Below are 20,021 nucleotides of genomic sequence, written 5' to 3' on the forward strand. Positions count from 1 at the left end.
TGAGCTTTTTTGGCAGCATCTCTTTGATCCTGGAGGTGTTGTAAATATTCAGCAGCAGAACACAGGGTGCAGCAACCAGTGACAAATGAAGGTGACATTACGTGAGGAGCCTGCTCAGAGGCCTGAGCTCAAGCAAGAAGAGGAATTTCTTTCCAGGCTCTTTCAGCACAATGCAGAGCTCTGTGTGAGGCCAGACAGTCCCTGTTATCTGTGATATGCTAAATTTCAATAGGTAAAATCCCTGAAGTCCATTTCTGTCCACTTCCCATCCCAAACCAAAATTAAACAGCTTCCAGTTCAGAGAGGAGTCCTCAGAATATGACCAGTTCCATATGATGGTAATAAAAGGAGTAATTCTAAAATCAATAGCTCATTACTTAAATAGGGCACACACTGCTTTGACTTTGGGCTGTGGAAGGCCAAGATTCATTGCAGGCAAAGTGGAATGCAAAAGGCATCCTATCAAGTGCAGGATAGATCTGTGTGGAGCATGATCGTAAAAACTTCAGGCCAAAATAACAGCCAGTCTAAAGCTCTGCTTTACTCAAGCAGTAAATATTAGCAAACGTACTTGTTCATCAGCCCATGTAGCTTCCTTAACAACTTAAGGCTCAGGAATTGTGCAGAGCTGTTACAACTTCCATAATTTTACACTTACCAATGGAGAAAGGGAAATGCAAGGGTTTGCCCATGGTCAGACAGACATGTGAGTTTTGAACTCAGCACCATTCCACATAACAATCATCATTTGTGTGGGCTTTTCAAAACAGCAGGAATTTCTGCTTTGCTAACAGCCCATTAGGATAACATTTGAGGAAGGAAGGAGAAACGTCAAGTCTGTCATAAAGACTTGTATGAAGAAAATAAAGGTTGGAGTGCGGGTTCATGCTGGAGGCAGGTCCATGAAACATGGCTTCCTGTTCTCCTTCGGGATAACTACACCCTATCTTAAGGCAGGACTTGGCCCTCAAGTTAAAATACTAAATTACAGAGGTGGAGACTATCAGGACTACAGGATGTGTTTGGGCAAGTTTGTATCAAGTGTTTCATTGCTGATTTCGATCTGAAAAACAGCACTTAGAGGACACTCCACTGAAAATTATCACCATTATCTGGAAGGAAAAGTGGCTGTTTGGTATTTTGTCAGTGTCTCCCCAAGGCAGAGGAAAAAAATGAATTTAAAAGGAATTATTTTCCCGATTCTCTGCAGTCATGCATCCCCTAGAAATGTAACCCAACCTTCTCAGCTCCAGTAGCCCCTGAGCCCATGAGCCCTCCAGTCAGGACTTGCTCTCCCCTCAAGTGAGAAGTGGCTCTCTCCGGGTTCACTCCTTTCAGTTGGCCAAGTAAATCTCCATCTCTTCATTAGCCCTTTTTCCTCTCCTCAGCACTCTTGCAATTGCAATCTTTTGGAAAGATCTACTGAGTTCACAGCTAGATACATCCTAGAAGAATCAAGTGCTCTGCCAGGTGCAATAAAACGATATCTAAATCATTCCATAAATTTATATCCAACGTCTGGAAGCAGTCACACTAATTCCTTTCAGGATAAGATGGCCAATTTATAGTGGTTATGTTCAAGCCAGAGAAGGGCATTTGGGAAATCTGTTCAAGAGGAGGAGCCCCTTGTGCATTATCCAACAGTCAGTCCCTGTTAAAGACATATCAAAAATATTCTCTCCCTCTTTTCGGGAAGTAACGTGTCCTGATACCACAAAAAAACGGAAATTATGTCTACAGCAAACCTTATTGTAGGATGTAGCAAACTTTCAGTGGAAAAACATTTCCTGTTACTGCTGGAAGGGGTCAACCTTACAATTTATAGTCAACTACTCTAATGACTTCAGGAAAATTGGCTAATCCTAATAATTAAGGCCTTCAAGATTAATGAAGACTCTGTCTGTGATTGCTCAAGTTTCCCAGGCATCGATTATCCACTTTTAGGTCTCACAGAAGAGCTCTCACAGCTCTCCTGTATCAGGCACAGCAGCAGTCACTTGCTCCAGAGGCAGCAGCTACAGCAGCGAGTGGGTTCTGTGCACAGCAGAGAGGAAAATACACAGATTGCCCCTAAAAAACCCACTGGCAACCCAAACAGAAACAGTGGGATGTAGCCAGCCATAAATTCAAACCCACAGTGACCTCTCCCTTCATGGAATCCTGGAATCCCACAGTGGTTGAGGTTGGCTTACACTGTACAGCTGAGCAATCCTAATGTCATATATGGCAAGTTGAAATGGTTTTCCTTTAGAACATGTGTTTATCGGGAAGTTTATAGCAAGATGTGTTTTGGAGGAAGAAAATATTCCCGAATAGATGGGTAAGTACCTCAGCACTCTACTCAGGGCAGACAGAACCCATCATGGGAATAGGAATACTGGAGAACAGTAAATTTTAAATTGATAAATTCCTTACTAGGCAGCTGAAGATACAAGTCCAATTAAAATATGACAGAGAAGGGATGAATGGAACCACATTGAACTAAAACATCTCCAAGTCATTCTGCTATCCCATTATAAAAAAACAAATTGAAGAATCAGGGCTGCATATGGGAGTGCAGCATGGAATCAAATGCTTCGTACTACCCATGGATCTCAGCCTCACAGGTGCTCTCAAAGGAATCCAAGAAGAGAATCTTCACTGGCACAGACAATTGCTGGTTGTGTGCCAGTGCCTGACTGGCACAGCTGGCACTCAAACAAAACAACCCAGAGAAGACAGACAAGATCACCATTAGCCCTGCTTGCACTGTTTTCCTCTCTGGCTTTATAAACTGTGGCAAACAGTTTCAAATTGCAACAGAAAGGACATGGTCTCATTTCTCCTTGGTATACTTGGCATAGCTGTGCCTTCCTCAGCTGGCTACGTTCAGGCCAGGTAAAGGAATAGGAAAAGAGGAAAGGACGCTCCAGCAATCCTCCTCTAAGCTCCCCATATTCATATATTTGTCTTTCCAATCTCTGGTACCAGTGCTGCCTCTCCAGAGTTAGTAAACATCTCGTGGAGCTCTTTGATCATGGGAACAGCAAGGCTGCAGATTTTGCTTTGAAATCTGCTGATGAAAGAGGGATATGTCAAACCGTGCCTGTTTTAAAAGACATTCAGATAACTCTCCAGTTCCGGACCTGTACTCCACAGTGAGGGAATCACAGACTCCAGTAAAACCTGACAGGGCACATCACATCTTCCACCTAAAAAAGGTGTTTCATTCACACTTCTAAACAAGGAATCAAGCCATCTGTATTGGGTTTTGAATACTTGATACCCTGGGTGAAAAAAGAAGAGTTCTTCACTAAGTCCCCAAACCCACACTAATACCAGCCATGAAGTGATTCAGGAAGAATCAGGAAGTCAGAAAGATGGTGCTGCTTCTTCCAGCCTGTGATCAGCACAGGCACCCAAAAAATTAACCATCATTACAAAGAAGCAACCTATCTTAAAGAGAGTAACAGTGCTGTACACTTCGTTGGGTTTATGCTATAAACCTTTACCAAAAAATACAGGTTTAAAAGAGAAATATTAAATTTCACAACAGAAGTACAAAGTAGTTGCACAATTTCTTTATGTAGAACCGAGGAGAAACTTCCTCTCTCTCTCCCCCTCAGTCCACATTCCTTTATTCAGCTTTTAATTACATTTAATGTTATATTTTGGGGTGTGTAGGAGAAGAGAGTAGCCAATCTAAAGTAATACATTTCAAATCTATTGATCTGGCTAATGGTACTTGCAGGTTTTTTCTCTGTTTCCACCTTATGTTGCTGAAACTGCAACTAAAGCAGAATATTGATACAGCAAACCAGGAAGCCAGACAATTTTCTGGAAAGGGAAATCATCCAGTAAACTCTGATTCTACATTATGGAGGAACCTCAGGACAGGATATGAAGGGAATAAAAAAGTTGGCATTAAGTTCATAATCTTAAGCAAATACATGTATAGGGTATATGTGCACCATATGTATGGATATATTGATATCCATATATGGGTATATTTATACACACACACATAACAAAACAAGTATTTTAGCCGTTTTAAAGAGAAATGTTATTATTCTTTCACATCTGCGTTGGTAGGGAGAAAACAAAAAAATCATTGGGGATGAGGAGAGTGGCAAAATGAGCTTAAAAAATAAAAGCTTCATTTCCCTGTATTAATGAATTTCATTTCTATTTTAAAAATGAACAGTCATTTCAAACACCACACACGACAAAGTGAAAACCAGACATGGAGCATGCAGGCAGGAGTCCTTGTGGTATGGAACAGCAGAGTTTTATAGCCCAGAGTCCTTCAAACCCCTTCACACATATTGTTCCACCTAGCACAGGAATATTTGGGGCTCCAGCAAGCTCCACTTGCAGCTGACACTTACCAGCAATTTTCAGTTTTAAATATCAAGCGTTTGAGCAGTGTGAGCCTGGACTGTGAAAATATTAATATTCATTGCTGATACGATGAGCCTTGAGCACACAGGCTGTCCAAACACTCACATATGTTTAGGTAACCAGAATATTTATCTAATAAACACTTTACTGGTTAGGTTTGTATTTTCCTACCCCAAACCAGCTGCAGTTCCAGCCCCTGATATTGCCACTAAACCACAGAGAAATAGGAATTTTCTCTCTAATCATCTTAACATAAAAAGTGTTTAGATAAAAGGAATAGCAATAATAGATATTAAAACCACTGCTTTTTTATAGAGGGGTTTTTTTTTGATTAATCGTTTTCCAGCTGTTTTTGCTAAAAATTGGTCATTACTATCACAGACAATCTCAGTACCAAGGAGAGGAACATGTTCAGGGTTATCAAACAGGACAAGTAACAAAGATAGAACAAGGGAAGTAACTTCAGTCACACCTTGAGTTTAAAAGAAAACAAACAGAAAGTGTTTTATTAACACTTTTAAAATGTGTCACAAGCCCTTGAAGGCAGCAGTTTGACCTTGCAAGTCTTTACAACAATGATTAAACTCACTGTATGTTTTGGTATCATAACTCCACTTGTTCCAAGAGAGTCTCAACAAAAATAAACTATGAAATAGGGGAAAGAAATAGGTCATTTCAGGACTGGTGAGAAACATGAGTTTCCAATTAGTTTTAAGAGATCCCTCAGGTTTTCCATCACACCCTGTTTGCTGTGATGAGCAGGAGGAATTAGCATCCTCCTGTCCTGCAGTCCTTGGAAAATAAATACAGCCCTACCCACAAGGAGTCTGAGTAGCCCTGACTGTTCATTTCAGCTTTACAGATGTAAGTATTTCACTTACAAGTCTGCATTGTACAGAAGAGTACAGTGCTTAAATCAGTGTTAAACACACTGCAAAATTTTATGACAAAAAATGTTATGCCTTTAGTACATAGCTTACAAGTTAGTTTGAAGTTCTGTCTCAAAAGAAATGAGGCCTCACCAAAGGCATAAAGTTTTTCTGAAAACATCTTGAATCTTCTCCAAGAGCTTTAAAAATACAGTGGACAGTGAAAAACTTTGAATTTCTAGGATTTTACACAAAAGGCCGGTAAAGGTGATGCGAATTATGGTTTAATTTTCACATATCCCTTTAAAAATCCTGACTAATCACCACATTATTTCACAGTCTCATTAACAGCAGAAAGGAGGTGGCAACTCTACCTTTTTTTCTGAAATATATTCTCCCTCTGCATTTCTCTAATTGCACTAAGCCCTTGGGTTATTTTAAGTGTCTCTCCAAATTTTGCTTTCCTGCAGGACAGCTTGAGAAATGTCCACCTTAACAGCTCTCCTGCCTTCCAGCATCATCAGTTCCAGCAATTTTGTCAAAGCATGGCCAGTTTAGCCCAAAATGTTGGTAGCAGGGAAAAAATCACTGACTTTGCAATTTATTTAAATTGGCCATGACTTCTCTTAATTATGTGAATGTTGAACTGGAACCTCTCCCTGGTGCCCCCTTGCCTTTCACATTCAGCTCGTTGGTTGCACTGGTGTGGAATTTCTGGGAATATGAAGCTTTCGTTTTCTGTGTACTGGGGACAGGGTAAAAATGTTGGTTTATCATTTCAAGCCAGTTCAGATGCATAGAGTTTAATGTATTTCAGAATTTACGGTGTTGGAAGTGTTTGCAGGAGAGGTAGAAACCACCTCTGCCACAGGTGCAGCCACTCCAGGTTTGGACATGCTGGTCTAAAGGATCCCACAACCTACTCGGTATCAGGCCTGGTTTTCACCAAACTCTTAATTCTGTTGTCTGGGCCAAATAAAAAATCAGAGAAATTAGAAGACACATGGGTAACAGTCTTTTTTTTTCCCCTAAAATTGCAGGTGCCGCTTTTTCTTAGTGCACACATTTAACACTCGCTATTCCCCTGCTCAGAACCCTGCCGTGAACTCAGTTCTAGTGTAACACTTATCCCTTAAAGCAAATCTTTTGTTGATACATTTTAGTCCTTGTCAGACATCGTTTCTCCCACGACAGGCTGACATTTTGTGTCAGAGAGAGCAGGAAGCCCCAGCAGCATCACCAGCTACTCAGTCGGTTCATCTGCCAATCACTGCCATGGAGCCCTGCACACATCCACAAGGACGGAGAGAGCATCTGCCCCTTGGCTCGGGAAGGAATAACACTTTCAAAGGACTTGGATAAAGCACTGCTCTGTCCAGCAGGTTCCTGGCATTCAGCAGCAGCTCAGGCTGTGGATTTAAGTCTGACACACATGGGACTGAAGCCCAGACCTTCTTTAGCCCAGGTGAACGCTCCAACACCAGCTATTGTTTGCTCTTTAGCTGCTCCCTCTTTGTTGGCTTCTAAAGAAACACAACTCCAGCACATGTGGTTTGTCCCAGGACAAACAAGGCAGCCTCCTCCCACCCTCTGCCTTTTGCACCACGGAAGAGACCGAACATGAAAATCCACCCCTTTCCAATTTTGGATCATTTCAGCTTCTAAGAGGAGCAAAACACATACATTGCCTGCCGGCCACACTGAGAATTTTGCCTCATAGATCAAATTCACCAAATGCATCAAATACTTGTGAAAATCCGGCTGGAAAGAGGTGGGTGGGGAAAAATAGAGTGGTTTAAATCATTGCTCCCACTGGAGGCAAGCCCACAGTGCGAGCTCACCAGTTATCTGTTCCATTTGAGGCTGCCAAAATTTCCAATGGCATCACTCCCAAGCAGAGGCACCACACGGAGGCTTTGCTCAGCTGGTGATGAGGTGAGAGCACAGCAGCCAAAGGTGCCCTGGGGCAGGGAATTAAATCATGGTACAGGCTGGGACACAGGAATGGAAAACACTAATTGTCCTGTTTTCCTCTGCTCTAATTATGTGACTCTTGCTTGTAACCAGCCTGGTGTCACACCCTCACGAACTTCGATTTCTGCATCTCCACTCCTTTTTCTTTCCTTTTCTTTTTTGATTTCTTCTAGTCTAATTTAAAGAAAAAAACCACTTTATTCCCCCTGTGCACAGGACACAGGCTGCTGCTTTCAGTGGTGACATTTAAATCCACACTGTTCTCCAGCATCCGGCCAGAGGAGTTGCAGAGGAAATCCTGCTGAGCCTGGGAGTACCAATTGCTGTGCAGGAAACGGCACAGCCCCCAGATCCCAGCCCTTGCAGGCAGCAGCTTCTCTACCACAGTCACAAAGTTAAGTCTGGACCAGCACTAGAGGTAGAGCCTAAAAGTTTTTCAGAAGGAGCACTGTGATTTTGAATTTGGGAAAGGCTGTATATTGTTTGTCAGCTGCTGATCTCTCTTTGCTAACACTTGCCACTAAAAATTTAGGCAAACATTTAGCCCAGAAAATGCCTGACACATTTGAATCATTAGTTACCAAACCATTAGCTGCTAAAAGATGAAATCTCACTGAAGTAGGTTAAGCAAACTTCACTGTCAAGACAGCACACTACTTAAAAACGCACCTACAAGCTAATGGAAACTTTTATCACTCACTGTAGAGTTTTGCATCTTACTGTAATTGGATTAGACCTTAACAGTGCAATTCTAGTAGAGGTTTAGATGGAGAGGAACCACAATTCAGATGCACACACACATACACACGCCCTTTTTACCTCCTATCTCAGCAATTCCTTTCAATATTTGCTGTAGTCACCAGCACAAAAAGCGCCATCGTGGCATCACACAGCAGCAGGGGAGGCAAAGTGCAAAGCTGTTTATCAGCAGCCAAAGGAATTTCCATTAGAAATTGAATAAGTGGAAATGAAAAACTTCACATTTTACATCCCCACCTGCTCCACAGAGGCTACAATTATTGCCTTAATTATTGCCTAAATACATATGCAATTCTTCAAATTGCATCAAATCATGCTCTTCAAGTTAATGAGGCACAAGGTATTAAAATTGAGCTACCCTTGCCTTTCTGCCTCACATTAAGAGCAGTCCACTGTTACACTCACTGTTAGTTAATTAATTAATTCAGAACAGACAACGGGCAAGTCCAACAAAATGACTTTAGACATCAGGTGAGGTTACATGCACACAAAACACTTTCCATGCTTTTTTTTTCCTACAGTTTGGCTGGTGCTGGCTGTTCTCTGCGCCCAAAAGAACCATGATATCACATCTGCAGAGATCTTAAATCATTACAGTCTCAGAGAGCTTTTAGATGTAACCACATCACTGCCTCACACAGTTATATTTAATTAAAATGATGAGCATACTCAGATATTTTTGCTACCATCTTCTAGGCAAACCTGAGCTATGTGTATAGGTAAAAAAGGCAAAATGCTGCTGGTTTTACTTGTTTCCACCAGAGGAAACCAAGGATTATGTTTAAAATATATGCCTGCAGGTAAGAACAGCTGTAAAATCACTTTCCACTTATTAGCAATGTGTCAATCCCAGAATAAACAAGAGAAATTGTGGATTTATTGTTAAGAGTGAACAGCACCATTTTAATCTCCTTACTCCCATTTCCTTCAAGAGATCACCTGAACAGTTCAGGCTTCCCAGGAAACATTAATACAGTGGAACTGGTGCCATCCAGCAGAAAACAAAGAAAAGAGCAGTTCACAGAATCCTTGAATGGTTTGGGTTGAAAGGGACCTTAAAGATCATCCAGTTCCCATCCCACATCATCTAGTTCTAACCCCAATTCAGAAAATCCAATTTATTCTCCGTGTAACAACACTTCTCTCACTGTTCTGCCTGGGGAGAACCAACGTGAAAATGTGGGAAGCAGGATACAAAATATAACAGCAGCTCTTATACCTTCCCTCAATTTTTGCAAGGATCCATTTGCCAGGATTTAGTGGATTGCTGCCAGGCAAGCAGCACTCAGCAAGCACATATGCCAAATTCTCCAACCCAGGGACACGGGGCCACCATAACCAGGAGAAAATCCCTTTGCTCCCTGTCAGTTTTACATTCCTCACCACTTGCAATGGCCAGAATGCCACCCAAAAATTTCCATCTGTTTTAAATCTGTATTTTATTATTTTCAAATCTCTATTGAAGGAGATGAGCGACTGCATTTCTCCAGAGGGAGGATTATTTATGCAAAATATCCACATGAAACCGGATCTCGAACCAGAGGGAAGTATTTCTGCATCAGACTGGGAAATTCCACCAAAAAATGGTGTGTAGCACACCCAATGCTTAAACTACCAAGACAGCACCACTTACATCACAATTTCGGAACAAAGGTATCCAACAGGCACATCCTGTGGGCTAAAAAATATTTTTAAAATAACAAAGCTCTGCACAGCATGCTGAGGTACAGGGGGTTAGACAACTTCAGCTGTGCCAAGGAGTCTCTCTGAGCTGCTCAGGATTAAAGCTTCGGCTGCTCTACCCGACAGCGCGGATGAGAACAGCAACGGAGAACGGCCGGGAAGGAACATCTGAGAAGAATCTCTCAGGTTTTTATAAGGTGTTTGTGTGTAAATTGGCTCTTGAAGAGTTGCTCCTGTTAGCTCCTATACTCGTGGGACACGGATGCTGCCACCTGACTCCAAGTAGGGACAGTAGGGTTAATGAATTAAGCTTTTAATTAAGTTTTCTTACAGACTACACCATCTAATTTTCCTCTTTTTCTTCCTCCAGAAAAACAGAACAAAAACCATAAGGCAAATCAATTTGGTCCTGTCATTAACTTGGTGGCAAAAAGCCTTTGAAAAAGGTTATTTGTCATCACATTCTCTCCTGTGAGCTCTGCAATACTGCTGGAGCCATGGGATGTCAAGGAAAGGCACCAGAAAAACTCCTCCCATGCAGGGATTGGAACCAGTTAAAGTGGCTGGAGGAAAACCCCCGTGTGGAAGTCGATAATTCTGTGAAGAAAGACACACAATAGGCAGGAAACCTCACATTTATCTGCATATTTGATTGCACTGGGGTTGGCATTCAATTGTGCTATTGACTTTTGCTGTTGCCCTGTTCTGCTGGGGGTGGGAGATGATGCAATGAATGCAGTAGAAAAAGTTGCCACCGTTGTGTCCTAAAGTTCCCAAATCCATGGAGGCGATGGATGATGTTTTCCATCACACCAAGCTTATCATTTTTACATAGCACCAAACTGTCTCACATGATTTATGTCTCCAGAGTATGAAACTAAATTGTCACTGCATTATCAGCCACATTACATTTAAAAGGGTGATAACATTTTACATTTGAAATTAAGCAACTAATTAATTCCACATATTTTCCTGGCTGAACAATCCACTGTCCCATCTTGAGAGAATTAATCAATTCCCTCACTTCGGTTTAAAAGCAGATAAAAAATGATCGTTTCTAAAGTTTACCTTTAAGTTTTTAAAAATAAAGAATTTTTTAAAATTCGAACATCCATTCTACACCTTAGCAATGCTTTCTGTTATTAAACTGGAATTCAACCTTGATGAAATAACTCATTTACACCCTACAAATAAGTTCATTTGAATTAACTGCTGACCACAAATCCAGGGAAGACAGAAAACTCCAGAGATGTGGCAGTCTTGCATTATGTCCTTGCAGTTTTAGTGGTGTATCTTCTCTTTAGGACAAGGAGTGAGGATTTAAACTGAAAGAGGATAGACATGAAGAAGAGATTCTTCCCTGTGAGGGCATCTCATGAACATTTAAAGCAGATAATACATCAGACCTGGTAGTTTCAAATATTATATTATATTTGTATGATATTTAGTGACTGCTTGCAAGTCTCAGTGTCCTTCTCCACATTAGTAAGCATCCTCTCCATTTTCCCAAAGTCAATGTACGGATCTCTTATGCAAAGCTGAAATAGGATTTAATGAAGCTCCATTACTCAAGCTGCACATTTTCCTCAAGATGAAAAATGCCATGTACAATGCATTTTCCTGCATGTGAATAAGCCCATTAATATAGATTTCTGAACAGAGTGTTTCTACTCAGCAATTTTTGCCCTTTGGGAGAGAGAAGGGAAGAGAGAAGGGAGCAGACACTTCCCCTCACTCCCCCACATCATCTCCAGAAAGGAACTGGATCAGCTTTGTTAATACTTTGGATTCAGAGCTGTTCTTAGCACAGAGGCACAATTGCCTTATGACAAATGTTTATGAAGCCTTTGCTGCCAGCGTTAAATCTGTTGTAATGCATTCTTCCCCGACTTTGATAGGAAATGATAACACAGAAAGTAATCAAAGCAATACAAATCTGGCAATATCAAAAATGGCTCTCACTTTCACACCTTATTTGCGTCTTTGAATAATTCCCCACCCTGAAGAAGCCCTTGTGAGGAATTAAATCTGGATGTACCACCAGGAGACATTAATCTCCAGACAGGTTCTGAAATGCAAATTCTTTTTGCTTAGCAGCAATACGTAAGCACCAGTGAAATCACCATTCAGTGGTACAAAAAGCTGATTTGCAGCCTCAGTCAGGTACCTGAAACACAACTTGATGTGTTACTGGTTTTTAGTTTTCCTGCTGTTACCTTATAAAAACTCCAAATTTTACCAGACTTTGCTGAAAAAAATGTGTTAAGCAAGTCTACCTTTCCACTGTAGTTCTTGGAATTTCCCATTAATTCTGCCTTCTCCTACCTTTCTCTCTCACTTTCCACTATTACCCTTCAAAATGGATCCACTGGGCCTTGGATTCTCTGTGGAAACTCAAGGAGAGTTTTCTTCCAATCCTTGCCTCTGCTGCTTTCCCTCTCTCTGCTCAGACAATTAATAGATACCAACTGCAGACATGCTCCATAACTAATTTATATGAGGCTGTACAAAAGATCGTTTTTTCCTGACTACCTCTCCTGCTCAGTCCTGAATCAGGTAAGGTACATTTTTTGAGAGCTTTACTGTTGCACTGCACAAACCCAATACCTTTAGGAAAAAACCTCAAAACAATACATAAATGAACCAACAACCTAAAAAACCAAAGGGGCGCGGGGAGGGGGAAGAGAAATAAAGGAAGGTTTTGATGGAACTGACATTTGCTAATGAAAAATCTGTTGTTAGAAAGTAGCAGGGGGTTTCCAAGTGGAATGATTTGGTATCTCTGAGGCAACACACAGCAGCTGCAGCTTCTCTCTTCTGCAGGAGCAGCCCTCTCCATTCACACCGAAATACAGAGACAAGGCTATGGATTTGTAGGCTAATGGTCACTCAAAGAACCTTGCAAAAAGCCGACTCTTCTCGCTGCAAATGGCCCCAGTAACCAGGGAGTCTGCTCTGCAGAGCTGCTCCTTGTCTCAGAGTATGGGCTCACAGCTTCTCTTGACAACTTTACCATCATCAGACTGCCCCAGTCAATCACATCCTGTCCAACTGTGAACTCCCTTCCCAACTTGTTCAACTGACACAGAAACTTTGCCTGAACCTCGGAACAAAGCCTAAGACCACAGAATAAAACCAACAGTTACCACATTTCTCTTTCTTTTTTTATTTTGTTTTAATATTGTGCTACGTGAAATTCTGCCATCGCTTTACACATTTCAGAATTTTTCTCCTGCAATAAATGTGGTTTCCTTGAAAACAAAAAAACCCAAACCCAAGCTGTAATCAGACAGTCAGGAGAAAAGCAAAATAATTCCAGTATGCCAGCAAAATTTCCTCAAGAAGACACCAAAAGCCAACTGTGGCTCTGTGTTTTAAAGGTCATCTTTTCTAACAGCAGTCAGCTCTATGTTCAAGGTATATCCATGGGGGAGAAGAACCTGCTTAAAAATCGTGAACTCTCCCCAAATAAATAATCTAATTTCTCATTTCCAGCAGCTTCAGTTCTACTCAGGTTCCAAAGTTACTGCTCAGAACAACAAATCTCTTTCCCCACTCACAAAAAAACCCACTGATACTCATGAACAAAGTAAACTGCAATAAAAACCAATTCAGAAGTTAAATGGTGCCCTGAGAAGCTCTGTTTAATGATCAGCTTCCCTCTTCCCCTCCAAAGCTTAAACCAAAAGTAACAATTAAATAAAACCTGGGAAGGTTTTGTAAAGAGATTGCAATCAAAAGGGAGAATTCTTACCTTGAAGCATCAAAGCTGTCATAGGATCCAACTGTGTAGTGTCTAAACAGCTTCTTTGTTCTATCTGTTCGTGTTTCTGCACAGAGAAAAGAGAACTTTCAATACTCCTGTATTTCTTAATCGAGTGCTGAAGTATTTGTTTATATTCTCTCACAGTGAATTAACATCGTTTCAAGGCATTTTGGAAAATAACGTTGGCTTCTTTTATCACATCAGACACATCAAGTGAATAAGAGGAACTTCTCAGAGATCATGAATCACATCATTCACAAGTTTTAAAGCTCCACTCACATTCTCAGTGGCAAAAAATTTGCGTCCAATATTTGGTTCTTTTAGAGCTGAGAGGCAAAATATGAGAAGAAAAAAAGAAGAAAAACCTGCAACACATTTAATAAAGCTTGGGAAAATAGCTGGAATATGCAAATCAATTTTTTTTTTTGCCTAGCTACAGGTTGGTCCTCCAATGCAACCTCCTGAAGTTTGGCTAAAAGGCATCAAAAATCAGATGCAAAAGTTTCTGGTTTAGATTATGACCGCAGAAGTCTCATCTGCACAGCTGAGGGACTCTCCATTGAGGGGCAGCCTGACACCATCCCAACAGATTTTATTAATTCTCCAAGCCAGACACAGCCTTGAAGGCACAGTACCTCTGTGGCACAGCTTTTAAGGATGGTACAAATGGCTGAGAAATTGGTGCTGTCAAATGACCAAGGGCAAGCCTGCAGAGAGAAAAAGAACATCAGAGCAGGATGGAAGGGCTTTGAACAGGGCCAAGGAGCAGGAGAAAGTCCTGGGAGGCAGACTTTGGGAAGAAGGGTGGGCAAGATGCATCTTTCCTTGCTTTAACCAGTGTACCCAACACATAACTGGATCGTGCCCCCAGCTGGAGGCATAAATACAAATATATCCATAATGCAGAGAGATTCCAGCTGAAAATGTATGTGCAGGTTCCAGCCAGCTAAGGGAGTAAGAAAGTTGTTTCTTTAGATCTGTGCACCAATTCACAAGGTCCAAGAAAAGTAGTAGCAACGAAAACCAGAAATATTTACATTTATATACATGTTCTAGAGACCAGCCAGCCTCCATCCTACAGGACGGCCAGAGAGGGAGAAAATCCCTATTATAATATGATCTCTACTTCATAGTTTAGTTTATTTTGTCCCTTTGTCACTCACCTACAAACTGTACTTTCTGCCTAAGAGGCCTTTCCTTTTCCCAAAATTCCTGCTCCTGCTGCACAAATTGCAGTCTGCTCCCCAACGAGCAACATTCTTCTTTCATGCCATTCTAAAAATCAGGTTAATACCAAGAGACATAAACAGAAAAAACACAGAAAATCATAAACCTGGAGTCTACTTAGAGTTTCCCCCTGGCCTGTTTTCAGAAGTCCCTCAGAAATGATTAAAAGAAATAAATTATGATGAAGAAGAATATTTTGAAATCTTAGAACAACTGCTTGAGCCACCAGGAGCCAGATGTTTCCCCTGCAGAATCTGTTTTCTATAGCATGATATTTCAGTGCTGTAAGGAATACAAAGTGGGTAGGAGGGACATGAAGGCACAGCAAGACAGAGAGCTTTGTTCAGCTCCTCAGGACTGCAGAGCCAGCACTCCTCAGTTGCAGCTTGGATCTGCTCCCCAGCTCTGCCACCCCTCTGCTTCCCCCCACTCCTCTGCGTGCAGTCAGGGATTATTTGGGAAAACAGGAGCCTTGCAAGACGATGAACTCGAGGCTCAGTGGCACTTTCCCAGGCTGCTGTGTTAAGTTCTCTAATTACCCTCTCTCCCTCACCTCTGACTCAGATTCCAGGCTGCCCTATTACACAGCATAAGTACACACACTCAAGAGCAGGGGGGAGGACCAGGAATCTGCCATCAGAATGGACTGGGGACTGAAAAAAGAGCAGGATTCCATTCTCTGACTTGACAAAAGAACACAAAGAACCCATAGGCAAATGCTGTTCTGAATTCAAGCCAAATATAGCACAGTAACACTATTATAGGTATATTAGCACCGAGGGGTTAGCTCCAGGTTTCCCTGCATTTGTACCCATTCTCATGTCCCAGGTTTTCTTAAGAGCAGCACTTTATCAAAATGCTTTGCAGCAAGCTAGAGCCAGCTAAGACTAACAACCCTATCATCATCTAAGAAGCTTTTACCCACAGAGTCTTTTGAGGATTTCTTCTTAAACCTGGTTGCAGACAGATTAGAAAGACCAGAAAGAATATATGGACAAGAAGGTCTAGAAAAACATTATTTAGCAATTTCTATATTTTAATAAAGAGAATTATTTCATTAATACTGCATTCTTACTGAGAGGAACATGTCACCACAGACAAAAAGTCACTGCATTAAGTTGGATCAGTTCAAAATGTTTTTCTAAGAGGCAGTACAAAGCACCAGGGTTTGCAAAAATGGTCCCGTTTCCTTTACATTGACAGAAGAGAGGAACATTGAGATATCACTTGAAATTTCTAGATCTCTTGAGAAGCCCATATTTTACCAGAATAAATACCATAAGGACACAACAGTTTTTTTCCTGATCCATTTTCTACTGAAGCCAGTGGAGCTGCAGCAGAAATAAGCTGTGTGCCCTGGGCAATAGTGGCAATCCAAATAATAAAGCCCCAGCTGATTCTTTATTAGAATCATTTATTGTTGCAGACATCTCAGTGAGCAACAGGCTCAAACCCTGCCCTTCCAGAATCTAATTTATAGGGTTCAAAGAGGGTGAGAAAGTGTAGGTGGAAAACATCTCCCCCTTTCTCTACCCCAGGAGTGGTGAGGGCTTTCCTCCAAATAAATGTAGGACTTCCTGTAGCTTCTCTTCTCAGTCTCGTAAGTGACCACAGGACTCCAACAGAGCTTGCAGACACCATCAAAAGCTGAAAAATCACTGCCATGAAAAGCAGGAAATAAATTTTGGACTCTAATCCGCATAGATGAGGCCACTCTTGCCCTGTTTTGGCCCACGTAACAATTGTGGGCCTGTTCCAGCAGCCAGCCCAGTTCCCAGCCTGACACTCCTGCTTGGAGTAGGCTGCTTGCATATTCGATACTCCTTTGGAAGAGTAAAGAACTAAGAGGGGAAAAAATCCCAAAGCAACTGTCTCCATTCCTTCTCTCCTCCCTGCTGCTCCTCGGAGGGCATTTCGGCACCGTGTTTCCAAGGAAACTGCGCGGGAACGCTCCGCCAGCAGGGATGTTGTCAGAGGCCTGCCAGCACTCTAGGAAAGGTTCAGAGTCACCAACCTGTCCACAGGATGGAAACAAAGGAAATAGGAGTGGAATTTGTGGTGTGATACTGGGAAGGCAACAGAGAGCAGCAGGCTCGCTCCAGGTACCACTGGTGGGTAGAGGTGGGTTTCATCCCCACACCAAAACATGCAGCTTTTCCTTCTTCCTTCCCTCTTCCCCAGTGACAGCCCTGGGAGATGTTTCACTCATGCAACAGACATTTATAGGTGTTCTTTGCCAGAGCAGCTCAGGTACAGCTCTCTGCATGTGCAACACCCAAAACAGTGGCTGAGGTTAAGGCCTTCCCTCTGCACCTTCCCCTTCCTGAGGGAAAAACACTTTCCCAACTATTTATGCTGAGGGTTAGACAAGAAGTTATTCAAAGCTGAGGAAAGCAGAGTAATAATAAAATCAGCAGTTCACAATTCAAGGACGCTTGTGCTGGTTTGCAACAAGACAGGGAGTTGTTATCCTGGGAGTTTTTCCTTAAATTGATCCAAATTTGGCGATAAGAAGAAGTGAAGAAAAAGTTCATGGGAGTGAAAACATCACTAAGAAGAGCGTGCATTTTTCTATCCCAAGTATATCCAAAATATTTGCCATACCAAATGCCGCTCCAGAAAATAATCACATCAAGAGATAAAAATATTCTTCATACCACAAACTGTGAAGTCTCAGTAAGTTATTTTACTTATTCCCTTTCCCCCTTAGAAAATGGGGACTCTTCAAAACTGGAGTTTCTATTAAATATGGTACATGGAAATGGTGATAAGTAAGTTTTTTTCCAGCCTATTATACAATTGCTTATCATTATATTTCTTATTGCTTTCTTTGAGCATTTCATTTGAGCCACAGGAAAGATGAAGGTCAGGGATCCTCCTCCAAATCACACAGAGTAAGATTATGGATTCTAAAAAGTGGATAAAAAATGGGATGAAGAAATAGAAATGGAATTTTTCCCTATTAATTGTTTGATTGTTGATTCTGATAAAGGGTTCTTAAAACTCATGGAAGTGAAATCTGCAGGTATGTACCACACAAGAATTCAGAAGAAACTACAATTATCTTTTTCATATCTTTGCAAATCTGAGGTGAAAACATCGATGCTTCATTTGAAGGGATAAACTGTGAGGATCAAGAGAAAAGAAACATATGATGAAGGCATTATAAATGAGAAATTAACGAAAACCTTTAATTCATGGTTCACTTTCTTCTGTTTCAGTTTGTGGATGTTTTGGGGTTTCTTTAAGTCCCAGTGTTCAGTTGATGTGATGCTCTCAACCAATTTTTCCTTCAGTTAAAGCTGAGAAACAGCAAATCTTAAGTGGTTTTTGAAGTTTTTCAGATTTGAGAATAAGCATAAAAATGTCTCAAGGACAGCTTGACTGGAATTGCAAAGCCTTGGATGTCGTCCTGCTTTTCCTTTCTTTTTTTTCCCCCCTACTAAATCTTATTTTCAAAAAAAGAAAGGAAGACTGAGTGTTGATTCCCTCCTGCATCCTTAGAGGAAGATTAGCTGGAATACAGTGAATTAGTTTACCCACAAAGGATGCTGAAATGGCTGATCAATGGAGTGAATCAGCAAGTTTGTTTGCAAGAGAAACCTTAATAATTGAAATATGCAACCTGGAGCTGCTGGAGAGGCAGTTATGGAAGAACAGCGTTTCCTATGTCATCAGTTTCCTCTTTAATTTAACAAAAAGCTCACTTACACCTCAAAAAAACCCCAAACCTGCAAGTAGTTGTGGAAACACTTGCTTCTTTGTGTCCTAACAACTTTACCAGCCCTTTGTACAATTCGGGAGCTCTGCAGCTCTTCCCTCATATTTTCAAAACGTGGTAATGGTCTCTTGATCTTTCCCTGAGTTCTCCCATTGGGTTTCTGAGGGTCTCCATTCCCTCCGCCCTTCATTTCCAACCCATCTGTGGCAGCTTTGTGTCCATGGTCTCAGCTGCAGAGGATGCAGAGGATTAAACCACTCAGGGTCTGGGACAGGCACAGACACAGCTCTGGGCAATGTCATAGAAGGAAATTAAGTGGGAGAGGAAAGATTTTTTCCCTCTTTGCTTTACAGAGTAAAATGCATCTTAAAGCAAAAGAGTGAAGAACTTGTAAAAAGCTGGATGTTGACCTCAGAGTTTCCAGCAACTGCACATGGCTTTGGTCCATTTGCACCTGGTTTGATCCTTGCTGAAATGCCCAGTTTTTACAAAGTCAGGCCAAAACAGAGCAACTTCCATGCACTTTGTTTAACCTTTAATTGTGGCCTGACAATATGTACATGTGCCTCATAAAAACCAGCTCTCCCCGTCGATCCCAAAGTGCTCCTGCACACATAAATAAAGGCATCTTGTTTTTGAAACTCAGGGAGAACAAAGAAGTCTTGATGAGCTGCCTGCTTGCGCTATCATCTGTTGCAAATGTCATTTATCTTGAAGGTCAGGATGGTTTGTTCACTTACAAAGCTCAGGTGCTGTCATGTTCCAGGTCTTTGGAAGTGACTCAGGGTACGAGTGTTTTTAATCATAACACCTTATTTCACAGTTTTCATCCTCCCAGCAAATATTTCAAATATGTCCTGCAAATATCTGCGTTCTCACTGATAACCCAAAATAAAAGGGCAGGCGCCAGGTGAAACCTGGCTTAATGACTTTGCCTTGACTCAGTGACTTTGCCTTAAATCTAGGGAAATCCCATTAGAGGTTTGTGAAGGAACTCTGCGTTTGCTTGTGTGGCAGGAGCTGTGGTGTGCTTGGCACGACAGGGATTATTCCCACCTGAGACATGTTTACAGCCCCACAAAGACAGCCAACTGCTTTGGAGAAGGTCATTGTGCACTCCGAGTTGGAAAGAACAGATGGGGAATTATTTTGGGCTGAGTAAGGAAAAACAGGCCCTGGAAAGCCATTCTTCTGTTCAATTTCAAAAATCATTAATTTTCATGTACAGCAAGTTTCAACAAGAGTTATTATGGACTTTTATCATCAATGGTGATACGAATGTTTCCCCTCAATTTCCTCCCTTACAAGAAGCTCCATTCAAGTCTAAATCTTCACCAGCTGTACTCAGGATCAATGATCTGTCAAATTCTCTGCCTTCAATAATAGATAAAATTTTGAATATATAAGGAGCTGCTGAGCATGGGAAATAACATGGGAAGTTCCTAGAACCTCACGATCTTTTTCACCACAGCACTCCCTCTTTTCTTTTCCTCTGCCTTGATTGTGCACGTGGACTTCCCAGTCTGATTTTCACCGTGGATAAAACACGACCGAAACCCAACATGGAGAGGAATACTTTGCAACTTCCACTGCAAGGGCCTCAGAATAACTTCTAATTTAATGTTATAACTCCAGTCAGAGG

General features: G+C 41.5%; 1 protein-coding gene across 6 annotated transcripts in view; it reads right to left on the bottom strand.

The window, feature by feature from the left end:
• Nucleotides 1-20,021, bottom strand: part of SHANK2 (SH3 and multiple ankyrin repeat domains 2) — a 277,689-nt gene that overhangs the window by 119,229 nt on the left and 138,439 nt on the right. For all 6 annotated transcript variants that reach the window (XM_032110838.1, XM_032110840.1, XM_032110841.1 and 3 more), the window contains one exon: nucleotides 13,420-13,495. In XM_032110838.1, coding sequence (XP_031966729.1) covers nucleotides 13,420-13,495 — 76 coding nt within the window. The remainder of the gene's footprint in view (nucleotides 1-13,419; nucleotides 13,496-20,021) is intronic.

This window comes from Corvus moneduloides, chromosome 6 (assembly GCF_009650955.1).
Source record: "Corvus moneduloides isolate bCorMon1 chromosome 6, bCorMon1.pri, whole genome shotgun sequence".
Classification (NCBI taxonomy): Eukaryota; Metazoa; Chordata; class Aves; order Passeriformes; family Corvidae; genus Corvus; species Corvus moneduloides.